The following is a 21207-nucleotide window of genomic DNA, read 5'->3' as shown; positions in this document are numbered from 1 at the left end:
CCATCCTTCTTTCTTTGCTTTCCTCCCATAACAGGAGTCCCTGCTTGGCTTTTCTTACCAACTAAATTCACTGGCATGAACTGAATAGGTCTTGTTGCTAGGAAGCTTTCTACAGCAGTAGAGACATGGACAAAACTGTCCCAAAGCAGTTACTGCTAAAAATACTGTAACTCCCTTTTGTCTAAAAAAAACAAATATATTCCATTAAATACAGAGCTTTTATAACCCATAGCTCACTTTTCTTCAGATTCCTACCACCATATTCTGGCAAGTGTGGAGATGGAATCCTTTGGCTACCACCTACATGCAGCTGTTGATATTTAGATGTGGATCCAAGTGCCATGGCTTTCAGGTATAAGGAAGAATTGGAAGGGTTTTTTGTATTTGCTCACAGGGTTTGTCACTCCCGTGCAGACCCATTTTATAGTAGATATAAAAGAAATTCAGTGCATCCAGCCTTCTCTCTGCTCTGCCTAGGCTATGGAATGGGGCTGAGGTCAGGGTAAACTGAAGGGAAGCAAGGCTTAGTGCTCTTATCTTGACAAGCTTCGTGGTTCCGTTTCTTTCTTCATTCCAGGTGGAGGCCGGAGCTGCTGGAGGAGAAATTCATGGAGGATTATAAAGTAAATGGCTTCCACATTTGGCTCACCAAGCCCTGAACATGACTGAAGGCTGTGAAAGTGTATGTGTACATATATATGTATATATACACATGTATATGTACATATATATACATATATGTATATATATATACAGATGTATGTGTATGCAACAGTTGCCCTATCCTCATACATTGTCCCCTGCCTCTGCCTCTGTCCCAGGCAGGATGCTGGGATGCTTTCAGCCTGATATCATAAGTCCATTCTTATCCTTCAGCCACTTGGGTGCCTGAATGTCCATGCAGGTGTCTAATACCTCATATCCAGTCCCTCCGTCTCTCCCATTGTCAGGCACAGCCTGACTCATGTCCCCTTCCTTCCATTTGGTCATGTCATTTCTAAATCACCTTCCTTCCCTATTCCCCACCCATGTGTATGGATTTCTTTTCCCCAATGGCCACGTCTTCCCCTTCTTAGAAATCATTTGCAGAAAGCTAACTTAACTTTGGTTTAATTAAAGCCCCTGCGCTTTTATCATGTCTTTAAATCACTTCCTTCAAGCAATCTTTATATGAAATTATCACTTTGTCAAAGCACGATCCCAAAGCACAGCTCGGGGCGCAGCGGGAAGCACACAAAGGGAAAGCCGGGAGGCTCGGTAAGTTTGGGTGAGCTGTTTGCTCAAAGCTGCCGAACCCACCCCTCCAAGACCTTTATTTCCCCCTACGGCAGCTGTCATCTGATCCCACGCCCTGGCTCTGAATGGGGCTCTCTGAGGATGCCAGATGTTGGGAACAAAGGTCTAAAAATAATCTTCACAAATAATCTTCCCATCTATCACTGTAGGAGAGCGCGTGCTTTGTGCGGACATGCGAGCCGAGAACCTGAGCTGACTTGGACTAAAGAAGTTCAACAGCAGCTCCTGGCTTGTGGGCTTGGGTGGTTTTTTTTTCCCTTCCCCTTTCCCTTCCCAGAAGCTGCGCAGGGAAAAGCGGCTCTCAGCAGCGGTCAGCCCTCACTCTCCCTCCCTCCCTGTATCCCTCCCTAACCTCAAGAAGGCTCGGATCTCCTAGATCCCAAAAGCCAGGCTGCTTAGTTGATCTCTCCTTGGGAAAATGGATTCCAGGCTGCTGTCAGAGATGCGTTTCTGTAAAAAGATCCTCACGGCAGCCTTATGTGTCTTAGTTCTGCTGCCAGACTCGGGCTGTGCAAGGCATCTCTGGAAGCGTGCTCTACATCTGAAAATGACAGAGAAATACGATGTGAGTACACTGTGGTGGGGTGATTTTGGGGGAGCTGGGTGCGCTCACCGTGAAAAGGGAGTTTTCTTTCCGTGTAGTATTTTAGAATAAGAAGCTTTTGGATCCGCGGGCTGTGTCTTTATAAACGGATTACAATAAGTTCCCCAGGCTCTGCTAAACTTTTGCCACCTAGCTGCTGCAGTGGGAAATGTGTAAAGCATGCTTGGAACAGCGAGAAGGCATTGGTACGGCAGCCGTCACTGCTGCTCCTATGGACACCATGGGACATCCAGGGAAGTGTGAATGGAGAGAAGGGGAACAAAAAACCTGCATGGCTGGGGATAGATTTAGTGACAGAAGATACTGTGATTTATTGCTTAGAGCAGGGAGGAGGGGCCCCTGCCCCATTCCTCCTCTGACTTCTGGGGTAATTTTGGGTAAATGTCACCACCTTCTATTGTCAGTGGGTCCTAAAGGGGTGGTGGCATTGCCTAGGGTTTTGTAAATCACTGCAGCAGAGAGACAGTGTCAGAGTAACGCTCTGGTCGCCGTAACGGGTGTAAGGATTTGATCAGAGAAATCCAGTCTCCTGGAGTGTTCTCTAGGAGGAGAGCTCCCCTCTGCTCCCCACATCCCTGCACGCTTTTGGCAGAGTGATGGTGCTGAGCACAGCTACTGCTTCCAAACCTCCACCGGTTCTTAAAACAGGAAAGAGCTACTGTGAGCAGAGAAAGCGATGGTGCTGTGTCTTGTTCTGGTGTGTTTAAGCCAAAAGACTTAGAAATGGACATGGAGGAAACTGGAAAACAGCAAAAAAGGAAAATAATTTGATAGCTTGACTTTCACACCTGCTGTTTAGAACTTTTACTTCATTGAAGTCCCTTTAGAAGCCAGCACTTGCCCAAGGCTTCTGCCCCTGGAGTCATTTATGTAGTAACCCTAGGAAGTCTGCCTTCTCATGCTCAGCTCTGATATCATCTTCCATCCATTGCATGTGCTGGAAGTCCTTGGTGTCACATGGGATTCTTCCACCTGCTTTCTGTACCCACTTAGAAAAGCTTTAATCTAAAAATGATGGGGTTTTTTTTGCCCATGCCATCTAGAGTGATGCCTGAGGACAGCTACATTGGGTTGGTGTGACTGCTGATTCAGGAGTGTGACACAGGCCTTTTGCCTGTGCTGAATGAACTGCTCTGTTCATCCCCTTGACATTTTGCAGAAGACATTATGCTAATATTGGAAGGTACCCCAATATTTGGCAACAAGACATTTTCTTCATTGTATCCCCCCTTGTGACAAAGTATTCTCTGGTTTACATTTTAACTGGAAAATGGTGACTTGAAAAGCTGTGTTTCCCACAAAATCACTCACTGGAAAGTGTATTTATTACTATGTTGCTCTGTCACACTTCAATGCGAAGCTCAAATTCAATAGTAGGCATGAAGTAAATGACCCGGAGAGATAGGACAGGGGCAGAACAAGAATTTACATGTTGATCTTCAGATAATATCCTCTGCAGAGGCACACAGCCTGCTCCCCTGAGGATATATCCTCCTCTTTCAATCTGCAGTTCTTCAAAGGCCTGTTTTTTCTGGCAGCCATAAATCCAGGTGCTACTGATACGGCAAGCTCAGCTAGAATTGCTCATATTGGTAGAAACATCTTATCTTGGGAAAATAGAGCATACTTTGCTTATTCCTTCTTCTCAAAGCCTTGCAAGGAGGAAGACATCTGCACTCCATCCTTTTACCTGCCAAAGTCTGTTCTAGCAGCCCCTCCTATTTCTCAGAAAGATGCTTTCTTTTCTACCAAACACTGTGTTCCCTCCAGTTTGAAAATCAGAGGCTGTGGGTGGAACAGCTGATTTGTGAGTCACTTGGATAGAGGGATAACAGATGGAGGTGTTTACGGCAATATGCAGCCATACAGAAGATGGGCCATAGACATCGCTGTGGGATCCCCAGAAGGACATGGGTAAGGTCCATAGAGAGAGGAGGTGGTGATGGGTAGGGAGCTGACTGAGACTTACGTTGTATGAGTCCGAAACATCTGAGTTTACAGTAGGAGCAATGCATCCACCAAGCTGCTGGCCACAGAATGATGAGCAAGTGTTGATGAGGAGCTGGCTTGAGGTCTGGCCAGGAGTTGCTCATTCAGGTGTCTGAGAAAGGGTGTTAGTTGGCAAGGAGGGGTCAGGCGGGAGCACTGAAGGGAGAAAGAGGAGAGGGAATGCAGTGAGAAGGAAAATCTGACAGTCACAATGGGATGGAGGAGCTGGGCTTCCAGCTATTAGCAAATCCATGTATTTTACAGCCAGAGGGACACTGGTCTAGAGTAGTGATTTGCAGCTGGTGTTCTGCAGCTACTGCATAGCCTGTGGATGGTTCCCAAAAGGCAGAAGGAGGGAATTACCTGAGCAAGGGCTTCAATTCATTACCAAGACACCTATGCATCTGTTGGGAAAACCTGGGGCAGTCTTGATTCTAATTCAGTGTCAACTGCATCAAGCGTTCGAGAAAAAAAAACAGCCTTCTTTTAAAGATTTCCAGAAATGAAGAATTCCTCACAGCTGCTGTAATGTTCTTCCAGCAATTTATTTACCCTCCAGGTAGCTGTCATTAACCAACACTGAGATATCCTCTTCCTCCACCAGATTTTCATACCTCCCATGAGATTTCTGTCCCGCTTATGCCTCAGAGTAACATATGAGCAGAACAACCCTCAGCCTCCACTTTGAAACCTGCATAAAGTTCTTGCACTGCATTCCCTGCTTTCCAGCCCTTTAATTGCCATTATGCATCTTCTTTGAGCGCACCCTAATTCTGAGACTGTCTTCCAGTACTGCCTACACCAGAACCAGAACTACTAATCCAGAGTCAATAGCAGAAGAGTATTTCTATTGTTTTGGCCTTGTCCTATGTAACCCTCCTTCAGTCTATTTGCAACTTTGATCACTGATGATCTGTGTTTTTCCAGGTCTTTGACAGAAATATTGGGGGGCTCTATATTATTGACGACTGTGTGTTGTTTCAGAGAAAAGGTGGTTTATGGCCAGTGTTTGGAAATACCTGCTGGGGCAGCACTGGTGACAGGAGGCTGGGAATAAACCTCACATGTGATATTCAGGCTATGCAGAATATGACTTGGCAGAGAATTGTGCTTCGACACAAGCTCAGAGTTCAGTTTCAGGCACAAATAATAGATTTGGGATATTTTTGGAGGCAGACTGCAGCACACAGTTACTATAGAAAATACGGGTTAAGAGTGAGTGATTGCATTCAGGTTTTTTCTTGTATTCTTTCCCGACTTCCAGGGTTCCTGAGCTGAGCTCTCAGCTTTCTGCCTTTGTTTCTGGGTTTCTCTAAGACAGATACAGTCATTAAAATTATTTAATAAGTCTCATTGGGAAACACCAATTTGCCTCCTGCATTGAATTATATTCTTAAAGGAAGAAATCTGGACACAGTAGCAGCCTATAAAGATAATAATGCTGAGCTATGCCCAGAGCTAAACTATAAATCTTGGGAGAGCTTTTAAAAAGATCTTGTAACCCATACCTGGAGACATCCATAACCAGGTTATTTTGGGAATGAGGGAATTCTGCTTCCCACTGGGATGGTTTATGCATTGATAAACCAGTGGCAATGGTTTTATTAGATCAAATGTGCATGGTCATGGGTTTTTTGACAGTGAGCGTTTGAAAGAAAAAGGTTCAGAGCAAAAGGTGAACAGAGAAGATGGTCAGGGAAGTCATGAGGTACAAAGTTATTTGGCTAAGAATGTTAGATTGTTCCCAATGGAAATCTCATTACTGAGCCAACTGTTCATTGCAGTTTTGGCTTCTTGGCTTCTGAATCATCTGTGAAGCAACTGCAGTAATTGTTTGGGGTTTTTTTTTCCATGTATCCACTATTTGCCTGTATTATTTTGGTCATATTTCAGCCTGCAGATGACATTTCACATAGTAGAAAATAAACTGTGACCTTCCATGGATGAACACTTCCTCCAGCAAGGAGACCTGTTAAATGTTTGAAACTGCTTAGATTTACTGTTAAATACTGCTTTTATTCCCAAATTACACATGGTCCAAACATTTTCTTTATTTAAAATCCTACAGCAAAAAAAAAGTTGAACTTGCAACATCTTCAGTTCAAAAGCATGTTATTTCAAAGCTGGAGTGTTGTCAGCTTTTAAGGAATGGGATGATGTGATTGCTTGCACTTTGTTCTACACTTCAGCATTGAAAATATCATCACAATTAGGAAATTGTTTCCTTGCAAACCTATTTTGTGGTTCAAAAAACCTATCAATTCATGTAAAAACAACCTCACAGAAGGGTTTTTGAACAGTTTTTTGTTTGATTAATGGAAACAACTAAGGAAAAAGTGAGTAAAGTTGTTTATTGATACTGGGAACAGGGCAGACAGCTGTCATTTGTAGAAATATTACAAATTCTCTGTCTCAGACGCAGACACACACATGCACACATTCTTTAACCAGTTAGAGCTATAATCAGGGTATGGATTTTCTTTAACATACACCTTGAAACAGAAGTTAAAACTTCTAATCATCCTGAATTTTATCTATACTTCTCCACTGTCTGACAAGCACTGTGGAGCCAGGCAGTGGAAAAACTTTTTGCTTCCCATTTCCCCCTCACTATGGCTCAAAGAACAGAGGTCAACTCGGTGTTAAAACCCACTGCCTTGTCAATACAATTCTGTGCTATGTAGAATATGGAAGTAAAATGTCTCACATCAGTACCACAACCAGTGAGTGCCATTACTTCTTTTGGTGTCCTTCGGGATTGCCTTCATTCTCTACATTACAAATGATCCCAAGGGAGTGAAGATGATGCTGTTTGCTCCATTAAAGGGTGATTGAATGATGCTTGGTCATGTGTAGTAGCAGAGGCCAGCCGTCAGTACTCAGGGCAAAGGACCTCTCAGGGCCTCTCCTAGGAGATTTTTCGGACTGTTCATATATAGACACACTGTTTTGCAAAGGCACACGTTCCACAGAAGCCGACGACAGGTTTCAACACCAAGGATGTAGCTGCATGTAAATAAAGAGGGGTATTAATAGCACCTCAAATGTCTCCATAGCCTGATGCTGAAATTTCATAGAGACCCCCTTAGGGACAGTTGCACCATGTAGTTTCTTGGAATAAGAACCGCAGTTGTTTGTCACTGATTTCTCAACACAACAGTGGTGCAGTCAAGTATATATAGGACTGTTAAACTCAACAGCCTGCTAGCAAATGCATGGCACCACTCACCACATGCCTTTGGCTAGACACTGTGTTAAAAGTGCAAATCCAGAATCTGTGGTTTTATTTGATTAAAGCTTATTAATGTTTGGTAGTAAGTCTGCAAACTGATTGCCCTATCTGAGTGCTTTATGCTGCTCTGGGGAGCTGAGCCCAAGGCCAGAGATGGCTAGTTAGCCATAGGTGACAAAAGAGTGGGCTTGTGTGATTCACCTCTCTGTTGGAGGGAGTTGGCTTCTTGCTAAATGTGTGAATAATATCTGAATGCTGCCTCTTATAAACGTTTCTGGTAAAATCCTCTGCCTGCTAATCCACTTTAAATCCCCCTTGTCCTTTTGGTGTGCAATGAGCAGCTGGTCTCCTTTCTGCTGTAGTCAAACACAGCCTCATTTTCTTGGGGATTAAAATGACATCACCCACACATATTTCACCCAGATCATTGCATGTTTCAGCAATGGTCTCTGATTTAACAACCTAGGACCCTACACTGGGCAAGCTTGAATTACAGCTCCCCTGTAAATTCTGGTCCAAAAGAAGGTGATGATAAACACAGAAGGAGCCTATTGAGGAGACAGGTGCTACCTGGGTCATTAGTTCCACATCCCATTTGGGGATGTAACATCAAACCAATACAGTGTCAACGCTTCCACTGCATAACTGTATAAGTATTATGGCATGCTCACCATGAGGATGCAGGGAATATTTCCCTCTGTTTCCTGAGCAAACATAGAAGACTTTAAAGGAATGTTTTTTACCTCCTTATTGCCATTACAATAACCTTTAATTATCAAATGAGTTCCACGCATTAATTTGGTGTTTGGGTTTCCAAAACAGAGTGCTAAGGTGGTCATACAGCTCTTCAGTGTGCCGTATTCAGGGAGCTGAACAATTCATTCTTCCTCATGAATACTTGAAAACCACTTTGAAAGTCCTTTCTGTGTTTCAGCTGACGGGACATTTGGTACTCACCTCATGCCAAACCTTTGTTTCCTTTTCTTCTCTTTGCAAGGATTATGAGTACCCTCTTCATTCTCACAGTTCCCACTACCAGAAGAACGACCGGTGCCCCCCTCCACCCCAGACCTTGCCTGAGCGAGCCTGCGAGGTGCCAAGCTGCCGCTCGGACTCCGAGTGTGAGAGGCACAAGCGCTGCTGTTACAACGGGTGCATCTATGCCTGCTTGGAGTCTGTACAGCCACCGCCAGGTAGGGTAGCCCCGGCGACCAGAGATAGAGAGGAGCATGCGGAATAGTGGCAGTCATCACCATGTGCGCTGGGTCTTGGGTGGGAGGCATAGCTTGAGTATGAGTTGAGGATGAAGCTTCAGTTCCACACTTCTATTTCCTGGGATGATTGCTCAATCAAAGCAATTATGCAAAAATTTCCACCAGGGCAAATTGCAGATGACAGCTCTTTTCCTGGGATTATATGTTCAGGAAGAGAAGGAATCCTAGTTTGAACTAGAAGCAAAGCAGCCACCTCGTCTGATCTGTGCCATGGGAATGGAGGATGGGAAACAATAGCTGCTGTGGCCTTTATGACACCAGGTTCCTGTGGCCCTGAATGCTTCTCCTCTTCCATGGTTCTGTTGCCATTGGGACAACAAGAGAATAGATATAAATATCTTGCTGAAAACTCAGATCCATCCTTCAGGAGCCTGTCAACATCATCATTGACTGTTAGAGGAAATCTGTGACTTCTCCATTGCTGTGTGGTCTGTGGCTACTCCACCTCAACTTTGTGGTTTCTTATTTCTACCTTTTACAGTTTTAGACTGGTTGGTTCAGCCCAAACCTCGCTGGCTGGGTGGAAATGGGTGGCTTTTGGATGGCCCAGAAGAAGTCTTACAAGGTACAGTATGTTCCACTGTCTTCTCTGAGATATTGGTATTTATACAAAGTCACTAAATAATACATTCATCATACACAGGATCTGCAGGGATGTTGAGCTGCTGGCATTTGTTTGGAGTTTCCATAGGAATAGCACTCTGTTGTGCTGGGGGCTGGTTTCTGGTGGAGTAAATCAGTTGTACCCATTCTTGAAATAAGTGGAAATACACCTTTTTCTAAGAAAAAGGCTTTGGCAGGGTACACATATTTTCTGCCTGCCCCCTGATAGCCTGTGGGTGGACTTGGACTGGGATGTTGTTTAATCCAGAGTAGTGCCTCACACAGATGCCTTGGGCTGGAGCTAGGGCTCTGGGGTGTGATGGCTGCTTTGAACAAGAGCCCTGGCAAACTGCTGCAGAGTTGTGTCAAGCTGCCATGCTGCTGGGAGCATCTAAGCTTGAGGACTGATGAAGAGATTGGGATAATTCCATAGGGAAAGGCCTTTTAATTCATTTTTTCCATGCCTCAAATTGAAACAAGGAGGGAGTAGGGAGGTGGGAAGAGAAGTTTTCTTCTACAAGACATTGCCAGATGCGTGTGTACATTCCTAAAGTTTTTAATTTCTTCATGGAAAGGCTGTTCCAGCTTTTGATCAGCTTTAGTCAGACACAAGTAATGCCAATAAATTACCCTCTTTGGTCTTATACAGATGGTATCAGACTTGCTGAACCTTGACTCTCATCTATTATGGAAACTCCTAGTTCTTCAAGAGAAAATTCTGCCTCCAGCTCACTGGAATTGCATTGCTAGAAATAAGATCAAATAGGTTCCTCCTCATCCATCTTGTCATGCTTATATTATTTGTTCTTATCTTGAATACCTTCATCTCAGCTTGGGGGAGTAATTATTGCAATAAGAACCATCAGTCATGGCATAAGAATTACAGCAGAAGTCCTTGGAATTAAAATCCTGGCAAATGAAAGGGTGAAGTGTCCCTGCATAGTCTGTACATCTAATGGACACAAACACCGCCTGTGAGTCCTGCTTTGCTTTCTTGTTCTGCTCTGCACTTGCTGGATACCCAGGGTCAAAGCACTTAAAGCCTCTGTTTGTAACAGGGAGGGTGTCGTGGTTTAATCCCAGCCACAACTCAGCCCCATAGAGCTGATTGCTCACTCCCCACAGTGGGACAGGAGAGAGAATTGGAAGAGTAGGAGTGAGATGATGTTGGCTAGGTTGAGACAAAGACAGTTTAATGGGTAAAGCAAGAGACACACACACAGGCAAAGCAAGGCAAGGAATTAATTCACCTCTTCCAATCATGAGGCTGGTGTTCAGCAATGCCCAGGAGAGCAGGGCTCCGTCACACCTCATAGTGACTCGGGAAGACAAATACCATCACTCTGAACGTTCCCCCCCTTCCTTCTTTATCCCCCAGCTTTCTATGCTGAGCATGATGCCATAGGGCATGCGATATCCCCTGCATCAGCTGGGGTAAGCTCTCCCAGATGTGCCCCCTCCAACTCCTTGTGCACCCACAGCCTGCTTGCTGGTGGTGTGAGGAGCAGAAAAGACTCTGTGTAAGCACTGCTCAGCAGTAACTAAAACATCCCTCTGTTATCAGCACTGTTCCCAGCACAAACCCAAAATACAGACCCATGCCAGCTACTATGAAGAAAATTAACTCCATTGGAGCCAAAATCAGCACAGGGTGGCACTGCCTTACTCCATAGTGAGTCACACCTGAGGTTTAAATTCACCAACAAGTTAATGGGTGTGGGGTGAAGAACAAAGCAGTAAACCATCAGCTTCCTGGTCATGTTTCCCTGGTTTCTCACCCAGCCTGAAATACTGGAGGAACAGACTTATGGCTGTTGAAAGGAATAGCAGCATGGAGGGACCATCAGTGCGAACATGGTGGGCATGGAGCATCTTCATCACTCTCCAGCACTTGCACACACCATGCACAGCAGGCTATGGGGAGGATGTCCTTGTTTGTAATCACATTGGCCTGCACTCCCGATATCAATGTAGACAATTCAGGTTTTATGTAAGGTGTGAACTGCATCACCAGCCATGCCAGGCTTCTTTGGAGGTGTTACCTCCTTGGTACTCTTGCATGGGAAGTAGTCAGAGATCCTGTCTGGGAGGAGATAGAGATGAACGTGGCCATGCTGTCAGATTTGGGGTTACCTGTGGGTGTTAAAGACGTGATTTATGACCTGCAGGCTTCTTTTGCAGCTGAGGCCTGCAGTACCACTGAAGATGGAGATGAGCCTCTGCATTGCCCCACTGGCTATGAATGCCATATCATCAACCCTGGTAACATGGCTGAAGGAATCCCTAACAGGGGACAGTGCATCAAGCTCCGAGGAAATCCAGGTCAGTTCTAGAAATGTCCCTTCCTATCTGTTTCTGTCATGCAAACACCAGTAAGGGACAATGGGCTCTCACTGTCCAGAAAACACAGGACAGATGTACCACCAGATCTCCTCCAGAGCCGGCAGGTGCATTGAATAGTAAGATATGTATGTCTGTACTGGTCTACAAATGATCTTGGTGTAGAGACATCAGTCACTGAAACATTAAAACAGATCTCTGAACTGCATCCATAAAAGATTAAGAAATTTTGCAGGGCTTATCGAGCATCTATATTGCTCTTTTATAACTTACTTTCAATAGCATCCATATATTAATGTGATGCATAACTATGTGGCTCTTAGACATGGGCTTAAATTATTGTTTAAATGGTAAACAGAAAAACTTAGCTGGGTCTTGAATTACGTAAATCACTAATAGATGGTGAAGGGTGGGATGGTTTAGTGTGAGATGTCCCTGCCTATGGCAGGGGGGTTGGAACTGGATGATCTTCAGGTCCTTTCCAACCCTAACTATTCTATGATTCTATGATTCTATGGTCTGAAATTTTACCTAAATTTGCTTTCATTTGAGAAAATCTGTGATTCTTTGATTCATAGCTACTGAAAATAACATAACATGCTCACAGCCAGCAGTTAACCGCTCTCAGGGAAAGTGAATTGCATCCACTTAGTTCAATACCCTGTTTCATAAGAGGCTTATAACAGCTTACACCACTTTGGCTACACAGATATTTTATTTTCCTGTTTGTGAGGTTGTTATTTCTCTATCTATAATTTCTCTGTGCTGTACACAGAAAGCTGGAGTTTAACACAAAGAATGAAGGCTCACTGTATATGTTCTCATTACATACCTTCTTTTTCAGATGGACGCAACCTGAGGCATAAGTATTACAAAGAATATTTTGGTAAGCTGCTGGCATGAAGTGCTTGCTGTTATAAAGCTTTATAGTTATTGTATTGCTTACAAGTAACTTGCTGCTTGTGAAATGAAGGTTTGTGCAGAGGAAAAAGAGATTCTGTAGCGTGAAATCTGTACACCTTGGTCAAAAGATCTCATTTTAAGATGCACAGTGCCCTGACCGTGGACTCTTAATAATCAGCATCTCCATGTGTTAAATGGTGCAGGGTTTTGCCAGGGGTTCCTGCCCAATGGGTGAGAAACACCCAACCCAATACTTTTGTTATTTTTAAGTGTACTTGGAGCTTTGCTCCTAGCCTGGGAGTCCTTGTAGATGAACTCAGAACTCTGTCAAAGCAGGGTCTTTTGCCAAGAGGTTGTACTCTGACATGTGTTACGAGATGATCAGAGCCCAGTGAATCAGCCCCTTGCTGTTATCTATAACCACAGTGGTATTTGTGCTCTTGCACAAATTGATCAGTATGTGACTCAAATAAAGCAGGAGGACCTTCCAGAATACCTCATTCCTCATGGCGTCAAAGCTCATGGTTTCTGCTAACCCTTGGATATAGAGGGAGAAAATCAGATCAGATTGGAAGTACTACTCAGATACAACTAGACAACATCTTTGATATGATAAGATTTACAAACAGCCAAATTTGTCCAGCTTAGCTCATAAAGCTATGACAGGATTTCCTTTCCTCTGTCCACTGGGCTATCACTGCTCTCCCAGAGAACTGCTAAATGATGAGACCAGTAAAACTGTACTGCTTAGGTAGTCTTACGGAACAGCCTGAGATCCAACTTTGCTGATGTTTGGTTTACAGGGAGCAGTTCCAACAACGTGGTCAGCTATGTGAAAAACCAGCAGAAGCATTTGGGCTAATCAAAGGTGTGCCAGGGTAAGTGTCCTGTGAATAAAGGGAAAGCTGGGTGAAAATAGTCGGTGGTTAGCATACACTTGTTTAAAGGTGAAATTACACCTCTTCAAAATGCCAGTATAAGGACAACACCTTAAAACTGCATACAGATACATACCTTGAGCTCCATGAAACACCTATGCTGACAAACAGACCTTGCTGTAGAAGTATCTTGAGAAACTGCAGCATTGGAGATTGAGCTCTCCAAAATATTCCATGGAGAAGCTAATGTCTTTCCCAAATCCTGCTTTCCCTTCTGCTTTTTATTCTAACTTCACAAGATGCACCTGATCCCTTTGATGAACCTTGAGGGTGTTTAGAGGATGAAGTGATTTTCAGGATGCTGCAAAACTTTGTCTACTTCAGATTTTAACCTTTCTGTTTAGGGAGCTTTCTCTAACGTAGGTCTAACTGCTCCTGCAAGACAAATAAGAAAGCTCTTTATTTTGGACTGATTGCAATAAGGGTCAGTCTTAAAATACTTAGGCAGATGGGTGATTCTGGGGGATAACTTTATGTGTGTGAACTGTTGCTCTGAGCAGTGTGACCCACTCATGTAAGTGTACACGTCTCTGGCAAGAGCGAAGTCAACTGAATAAGCTCCAGTCATTTTATCAGGCTTTGAATTAGGTAAGAATGAAAATGTTTATTATACCAAAGGTTCTGTCCCACGGTAGTTTTCTCAACACTTTAAAACTAACTTAAGCTTATCTGACAGCTATGGAAACAAAGCAGCTCAGTATGTCTTTCACATACCTACGTCAGGCTGAGTGTTAGGACTGCACAGCTACATAAGGACAAGTTCTGTGCAAACATCTCAGGAAGGATAAATATTTTAATTCCTCTTTTTGTTTTGTTTGATTTTTATCCAGCTGGACCGCTCTGTTAAGCAGCTGTCAAGGAATGCTTTACCCAACAGTTTTCTAGGTTTTGGAAGAACTCTGGTCCCAAACCTCCATGACCACATCTCCAGCATTACCCTGACCCCTGCTCATCCATGATGAAAGGCTTCACTCTCCAAGGAGCACAATGAATCTAGATTTTAAGCCTACCAGAAGGGGGAGAAATGTGATCCTCTGAAAGAAACCACACTGTTTATGAGCTGCCCTTCAACCAATGAAATGCAAACACCTCCAAGTGGATCCCTATAAACCACAGTGCCATTGTCAGACTGCTAGAACAGGGCCTGCCCTTTACGCACATGTTATGTGACTGATTCAGATTTCACAACCACAAACATAACTCAGGATTATAAAATGAAGTGACGTCAGAATTGTACCTAAATATCATATCTCAACTGCATTATAGTAGCCAAGACTGTAAGACTATAGGGGATCTCTGGATCCAATCCAGTGCATGCCTATGTAGAACAACTAAGCCTTTTCATAAGCTTAAAGTCTGAAGAAATCTGCAGGTTTCTTCGTTTCCACCCAGGGTTCACTAGGTTTGACACCCAATCCACAAGCCTAAACCTGAAGCCTTAAGAATTTGAGGAACTCTGGGTTAGGAGCAAAATCAGTTTTATAGATGTATATTTAGTTACTTTCCTTTAGCTTTTCAGTCTGGTGAGGTGCAGATCGAGAGCTAATGTTGGAATAGATTTCTCCCTAGAGTGGCTAAGCAGACACACATATGTGCCAGTCTTTTTAAGTTTTCAGCCAGCACAGTTAATACTCACAAAGTGCACATCTGCTCTTTTGTACCCACATAACCTCAGCAAAAAGGCAGAAGTCTGGATTATTTGATGCATATATTAAAAAGGCAAATTGAGGATAAGTTTGTATAATTAAAAGGATTGTCTGGCAGATGGGCAGCTGCTCTTTAGAAGTCTTGTACCTTTATGTTGACTTCCATAAATCTTTAAGGTCAAGTTATTTCTATTAGGCCTCGCAGCTTCTTTTAGCATTATAAAGTGGAAAATACATCTTCTATGGATGTTTTCCTTTGAAGTGGCAGTCCCAAAGGGACACTTGAATCTAATTTCGACAAATCTGTCAGGATTGCTAGGCAAAAGAAGCCGTGTTTGCTCCCTTGTTTAGTACATGTCCCTGTCTGCATGCATAAAATTAGCATTTTAATATGTGGAGTAGTAGTGGTAGATATAAATACCCAATTCACAAATACAAGTGCCTGCTGCCACCCACCAACTAGGGGATTTTTTTTGCCACTCACCAAATGGTTTAAGCCAAAGCTAAACCACCTATAAAACACTTGATGCTGCTTCTATGACATTTGCATCTGGAGAGATGAAAGATGCCAAACTGCTCTTCTGTTTTCTATCAGACATAAGCACGCACACTCCCTGATGCTTTATAGAGCAAAGAAACACATGAAGGGCTCCAGATTTTCCTAAATATCTTGGTTTGTTGAACTCCGTTCAGTTCTTTGAGCTTTTGCTCCAAGTTCTAGGTATTCAATGCGACACCATTATTGCAGAAAGATGTATTTCTATGATTTTGTCATATGCAGCTTCATACAGTGATATCTCCTGTTGAGACGCAGGAGTCCATCCATATCTTATAGTTCCAGCCTGTTTGGGCCAAAAACTTGCCGCTTTGCCACTGACATTACTTGACAACTTAAAGCAATGCAGCTCATAACAAAAGTCCTAATGCAGCCTCATTCCTACGTGCTGCTCAGTGAAACAGATTGAGCTTTTTCAGCATTACTTTTCGCAGAGAAATCAAATTCTGATTAAGTGAGCAAAGCCCTTCTGTGGTTACTGCTAATACCCAAAGAACAAACACCAAATAGTCCTACTTTAAAACTAAGAATTCAGTGCCTCAAAAGCTATGAGGATCTAGGTGAAAAACTTAAGCATTAGTAAGTTTAAGCATTAATAAATTTGCAAGATCAGAACTTCAGATCTCAACTTAATCTTGCAAAGCATCCAAAAAAATGCTTTATTTGACTGTACACACTCACTGCAGTTGCTGCTTTTTTGTAGCTACAAAAGCACATACCTGACCACCTTGCTGGATGGGATGGTGAGGATATAAGGATATTTTCTACTTGCAAAAGGAATTTTAAAAAATTAAAATTGACAAATTAATACTTTGTTGATTAATTTCAGTTTACTGGGTGTTATCAGAGACATCACCCTTCCTCGTGGTGCTAGGATGGTTGGGGTTTGTTTCAAGTTAATTCTTTTCAAGTTATTCATTGTCAAACTCAGAAACAAGAGCCACAGAAAAGACTTGCCCAAGTTCTGTGTTTTCAATTCTGGCATCCATTGGATGCTGAAATGAAAACACTGGCTAAATGAGTTGTCCTCAGCTTGTCTTCTCTCCAAAGACAAATGGCTTAACAACAGTCCTGCAGAGCACAGTAGGAAATCACTGGTGTAGGTTGTTCTTAATGTTTCCATGTTCATTTTAAGTCCTGTTGGGTGCTATAATAAACTTTACGTGTATCACTGTGTGCTAGCAACGCTCATGGCCTTCCGGATCCTTGACCACTGCCAGGGGAGCTGCTCTGCCTTGCAGCAGACCCTTCCCGGTTTGTGTCCTGGTGCTTACACATGTGCAGGTTCTGCCACTTCGGTGCTCAATAAAAAGTGACCAGTATATTTTTGAACTCTGCCTTGTTTCACTTGTCTGTTCTTGACATGGCTCTGGACTATGGGAAAAAGGGACAAATCTTTCAGATGTTGTTTGTTGGGAGAGCCCAGGAAGAATAGGCACAGGGAGAAAAATGTCATTTTGTCAACTGGAAGCAGCAGACCCACAAAACATATCTACCACCAGTGTCCCCTTCCAGAGAGGCCACCTTTGTGAGTCAGACACTCAGTTCTTGGTGCCTTCATTTCTACTGCCCAAGCTGAAGCTGATGGACAGTACTGTAGAGAGGATAGTGATGGTGACCTAAGTAGGGGGTGACTTTTATTTGATCAGGCATTTTCCTTGTTGATTCAGAGCTGTTGTTCACTTCTGGATGGCTTTCAGCAGTCATCTCAGTTGGTTTTATGGGAGGCCAAGGTCTGCTGCAAGGTTGGGTGGGTAAACCAAGTAGAGGTCATCAAGCTGCCCACTGCAGGAAACCAGAGCTGAAAGAGGAACCTGGTACTGAGTGGTTGGGCTGCTGAGCACTGTTTTACCAGGATCAAGCAAGATTTCATCATCCCACAAGCTCCACCCACACTGGTCTTGCTCTACCTGCTCATCAGGAGTGGGCACAGGTCCGTCTGCATTGCTTCTCTTTTGCCTTGCACTGACAACAGAGAGTGAAATGGCCTGTGATGGAGCCAAGGAGGAAACAGCAGTGGGTTTCATTGCTCTGGAAAGGTTTTCAATGGGCTGTGAGAAGGCACTGTCTAGCACTAGGTGCCAGGGCAGCTCTTCAGTCTATCAGTGAAGTTAGCTTTGGGATCACTTGAACTCCTCATGGCAATGGTCATATGGACTGTTTGGATGGGGAGATCACGGATGTGTGTGCATAACTCATGCCTCCTGCTGTCAAGTAAGAATAAGTAAGATTAGGTACCTTGGCTTGCAAGAGAAGAATCTATTTGGTGAACACAAAATTATGCTTGGATCTCAACTTATTTCCATGTTAATGCATGGAAGTATAACTGCTGTTGATGTAACTGGTCCTCATGGAAAGAATACTGTGTAACCTAAGACATCATCTGCAGATGGCACTGAAGTGCCGTTGGTGTATCCCTGAAACCAACAGCTGGAATCAACAGGAGGACAAATATTATAAGAGACCTCCAAGGAGCCAAACCCCAGCAGCTCAGCAATCTGCCCAGGTTGTAAATGTGAGAAGAATAATAATAAATTACTCTAATTTTCACCTGTTTAGTTCAGAGCTCCCTTGAGTTTTATGGTCCAGAAGCATTTTGATTGCCTTCAGGAAGATCTTCCATTGTTTTGTAAGCACTGAAGAAACCTATGAGGTTGAGACAATCCATAGGAGAGCCTTTGGAGACTGACAGTTTCTCTTTGCCCATTGCATGGCAGGGATTTTTTTATATAGGGATTGTGGCCCACATTGCTTTGTCTACATAAGCTGGATCTTTTCCTGGAGGTGCGGTGAGGTGAGCAACAATTGTCTGTCTATGGCAAAAAGGATTTACAGCATCTTTTGCCATCCTTTAAAGATAAATGAAAAGGACACTTTTGCTGGTGAGTCTACCAAGGTAAATCCTATTTCTTCCCCTTACTTTCTGGTTACTTTTCTATGTGGACACAGTAGCAAGAACCACAGCCAAAGCTGTGCAAAACAAAAAAGACGTTTTCTAAGGTTCAAAAAGTCAGTTTCCAAGGCAGAGATGTGGATGCTGGGGCTCATTTCACCCAGCCTGAGCTGCACCACCAGGTGAGTCTCTCAGAAAGCCAGAAACCAAGAGACTGAACTAAATCCCCCCTTTCTTCCTGGTGTCACACTGAGGGACAGACCCAAGGCTTTTATTGACCCTGTGTCAGTAGCATTGACAAGATAGAAAGGAACCATGGCCCAAATCTTTGCTCTTTGTTTTTATAACCAGGGCAGTGGATGCTCTGCCCAGAGGCCTGGGAAAAAAAAAAAAAACAAAAAAAAAACCCCACCTGAAAGCAGAATATTGGGATTTTTGGGTAGCTGCAAACATTAAATTCCACCCATGCACCAGAGGTTTTTTCCCTCAAGGTGGCACAAGAGGCACGAAAGTGTGGCCAGCCCTGGTTATGATGAGATAAGCAGGTAAAGGAGCTGTGAGTTTTGAACTGAAAGCAGCCCTTTTGGGCTCACATAATCTCAGATTACGGCTGCTTTGCCGAATGTGTCTTCATAACAGATATTTGCTATTTAAAAGAAAAACAAAAGGTTTCCCAAAGAACCTTAGAACCAGAGTCTAATGTTGCGACCTCTTTACCCAATTAAATAACACGAAAATGCTGTAATTGGGCTGTATGATATGTTTTTATGGTGTGAAAACTATGTTTTACACCAGAATGAAGAAGTAAAACTTGTATTAGTGTTATTTTTTTTACAATATAATCCTGATTCAGTTTATTCCCACCATTTTTTGAGCCACAAGACAACAAAATACATGAATTTTCCATTGAATTGCCTAACAGGTTTTTCCCCAAAGCACCAAGAAAATGAAACTTCAGTCTGTTCAGCAATTCTTCCGAATGCGTGGCAAATAGCCACAACAGCTACATTTCCTTTCTGCCTTTATTCAGTTTCATTGGTGCTAAAATGTAATTTCACATTATAGGACAGAAAGATGACAAGTCTTGAGCCCAAACTACGGTTTCTCTGGAGCTGCTGGGTAATAAACCACAATGCATTGATTCTTATGGTGTGTTATATGCCCTTCAACCTATATTTCTCCTATTTAGGTCCTGTTTGTCTCAGTGTTTTTGCTGGACCCCTCACTTCACCAGTCCTCATCCCTGTGCGAGGCCGGAAGGGAGCTGGATGCGGATGAACCCACACTGCAGACATTCTGGATCTTGTTCCCTGGTTGTGTACACACTGAGATACACGTGTTTCCACAAGCAGCAGCTTTTGGCCAAGAGGAGGAAGTTAAACAAGGAAAGAGTCAGCAGGAGCCTGTTGCTCAATCAACTGTATGGGAGAGCCATGCACTCCCATATGAGAGGGGCTGCACCACCTCACACAGCAGAGACCCGGGAGGACTCCCCTTTGCCATGTGCTGGCTTCTTGGATGATGGGAGAGGGATGAGAAAAACAGGAATAAACCAAGGAAATTTCCTGGATTGAGGGGTGAGGTTTTGGGGATGAGAAAAGCAACAACAAGAACAAGGGAATTCTTTTTCCCACCTCCCTAGAGAGGGGAAAGATGATTTTTTTACCACTTTTCTATCCCAGACACGGGGAACTATAATTCAGTGAGATCCCAAGGCTATCACTACTGCCAACACATTCAGAGGAACAGAAGAATGTATTTCCTTGCCAGGCAGTGCCTGCTTTGCCTTATCAAGACCAGGGCAGAGCCAGCTGGCTGTGCTCCAGATCCTTGCAATAGTTACAGAAGGAGGGGACCAGTTGGGAAGCGTTTGTGAGCTCAGAGATGTGTTACCATCGAATTCCCACACATTTTGATAAGGTCTAAATCTCTCCATACCGCTGGAGCCTCGGCAGCCTTTGAGCACCTTCCCTGAGCCCTGAGCAGGGCCTGGATGGGAGCTGCTTGAAAATCAGCACCCAGCATTATCCCTGGGTATTTTCCCATGGGAAGGAGGGGTGTTGCAGCAATGCAGGAACTTCCCTCATCTGCCTGACGCATCCAGTTGGGGTCATTAGGAAAGCATTTCTCAACCAGGAGCTGAGGGAGTTAGGAGGCACCAGCTGTGCTTTACGAGAGCCTGGATATTTGCAGGGTGTTTCCCTATTGCTTCATTTTCTCCTCAGTGTAGAAAGCAGCTGCTCCAGTGTGTTACCTGCAGCTGCAAGATCTACTGTGGTGGTGGGGTGTCCCACAGGGCTCTTCAGCTTTTCCTAGAGCCTATGGGACCTGGGAGATGCAACTAGGGGACAGTGAAACACTCCACGTTTGGTGGAAGCTGGCCAGGTTCTGCGTATCATGCGCTGTCCCATAGGTGAGTGGTCCCATCATGGTCCAGATGTCACCTCCACGTCTCCAGAGCTGTGAAGCTGGCACCTGGGTGTCCTATGAGAAAATTGTTCCCCTGCGGAAAATTGTTGTTTTCTGACTGGGAATTGCATTTAATTCCCTTGATGCAGCTTTTACAGTCAAACAAGGACCTTAATCTCATAATTTACACCTTAGAGAATTTGAGCCTCGGTGAATCCGGTAGTCATGATGCCCGTAGGAGGATGTAGGTGTCCTGGTGCAAACCGGAGCACAGTGCTCCCAAAGAGGCAGCTATACATCTTCAGAAAGGATGTCACTGCAAACTTTAGTTGCATACTGAGGTTCGCCATGGAAGAGCTCCCCTCTGGAGAACGAACAGTGGGGTTTATAAATGATCACCACCAATTCACACGTTACACCCTCTCCCTGATGTAAATACTTCTAAATACCAGCATTGTGCTGACTGGAGCATTTCTCAAGGAGGGTTTGCCCAGCCGGGAAGTTTACAAACAGGCTCTGCAGTG

General features: G+C 43.9%; 1 protein-coding gene across 1 annotated transcript; it reads left to right on the top strand.

The window, feature by feature from the left end:
• The first annotated feature begins 1447 nt into the window (after positions 1 to 1447).
• Positions 1448 to 16713, top strand: WFDC1 (WAP four-disulfide core domain 1). The gene is made up of 7 exons (XM_065663239.1): positions 1448 to 1861; positions 8119 to 8314; positions 8877 to 8960; positions 11180 to 11320; positions 12183 to 12224; positions 13045 to 13119; positions 14010 to 16713. The coding sequence occupies exons 1-6, from the start codon at positions 1715 to 1717 to the stop codon at positions 13101 to 13103; spliced, it is 669 nt and encodes a 222-aa protein (XP_065519311.1). The 5' UTR covers positions 1448 to 1714; the 3' UTR covers positions 13104 to 13119; positions 14010 to 16713.
• Positions 16714 to 21207: the final 4494 nt, after the last annotated feature.

This window comes from Lathamus discolor, chromosome Z, assembly GCF_037157495.1.
Source record: "Lathamus discolor isolate bLatDis1 chromosome Z, bLatDis1.hap1, whole genome shotgun sequence".
NCBI classification, from domain to species: domain Eukaryota; kingdom Metazoa; phylum Chordata; class Aves; order Psittaciformes; family Psittacidae; genus Lathamus; species Lathamus discolor.
The sequence above is the reverse complement of the archived record's forward strand: the minus strand, read 5'-3'. Positions and strand labels throughout refer to the sequence as shown.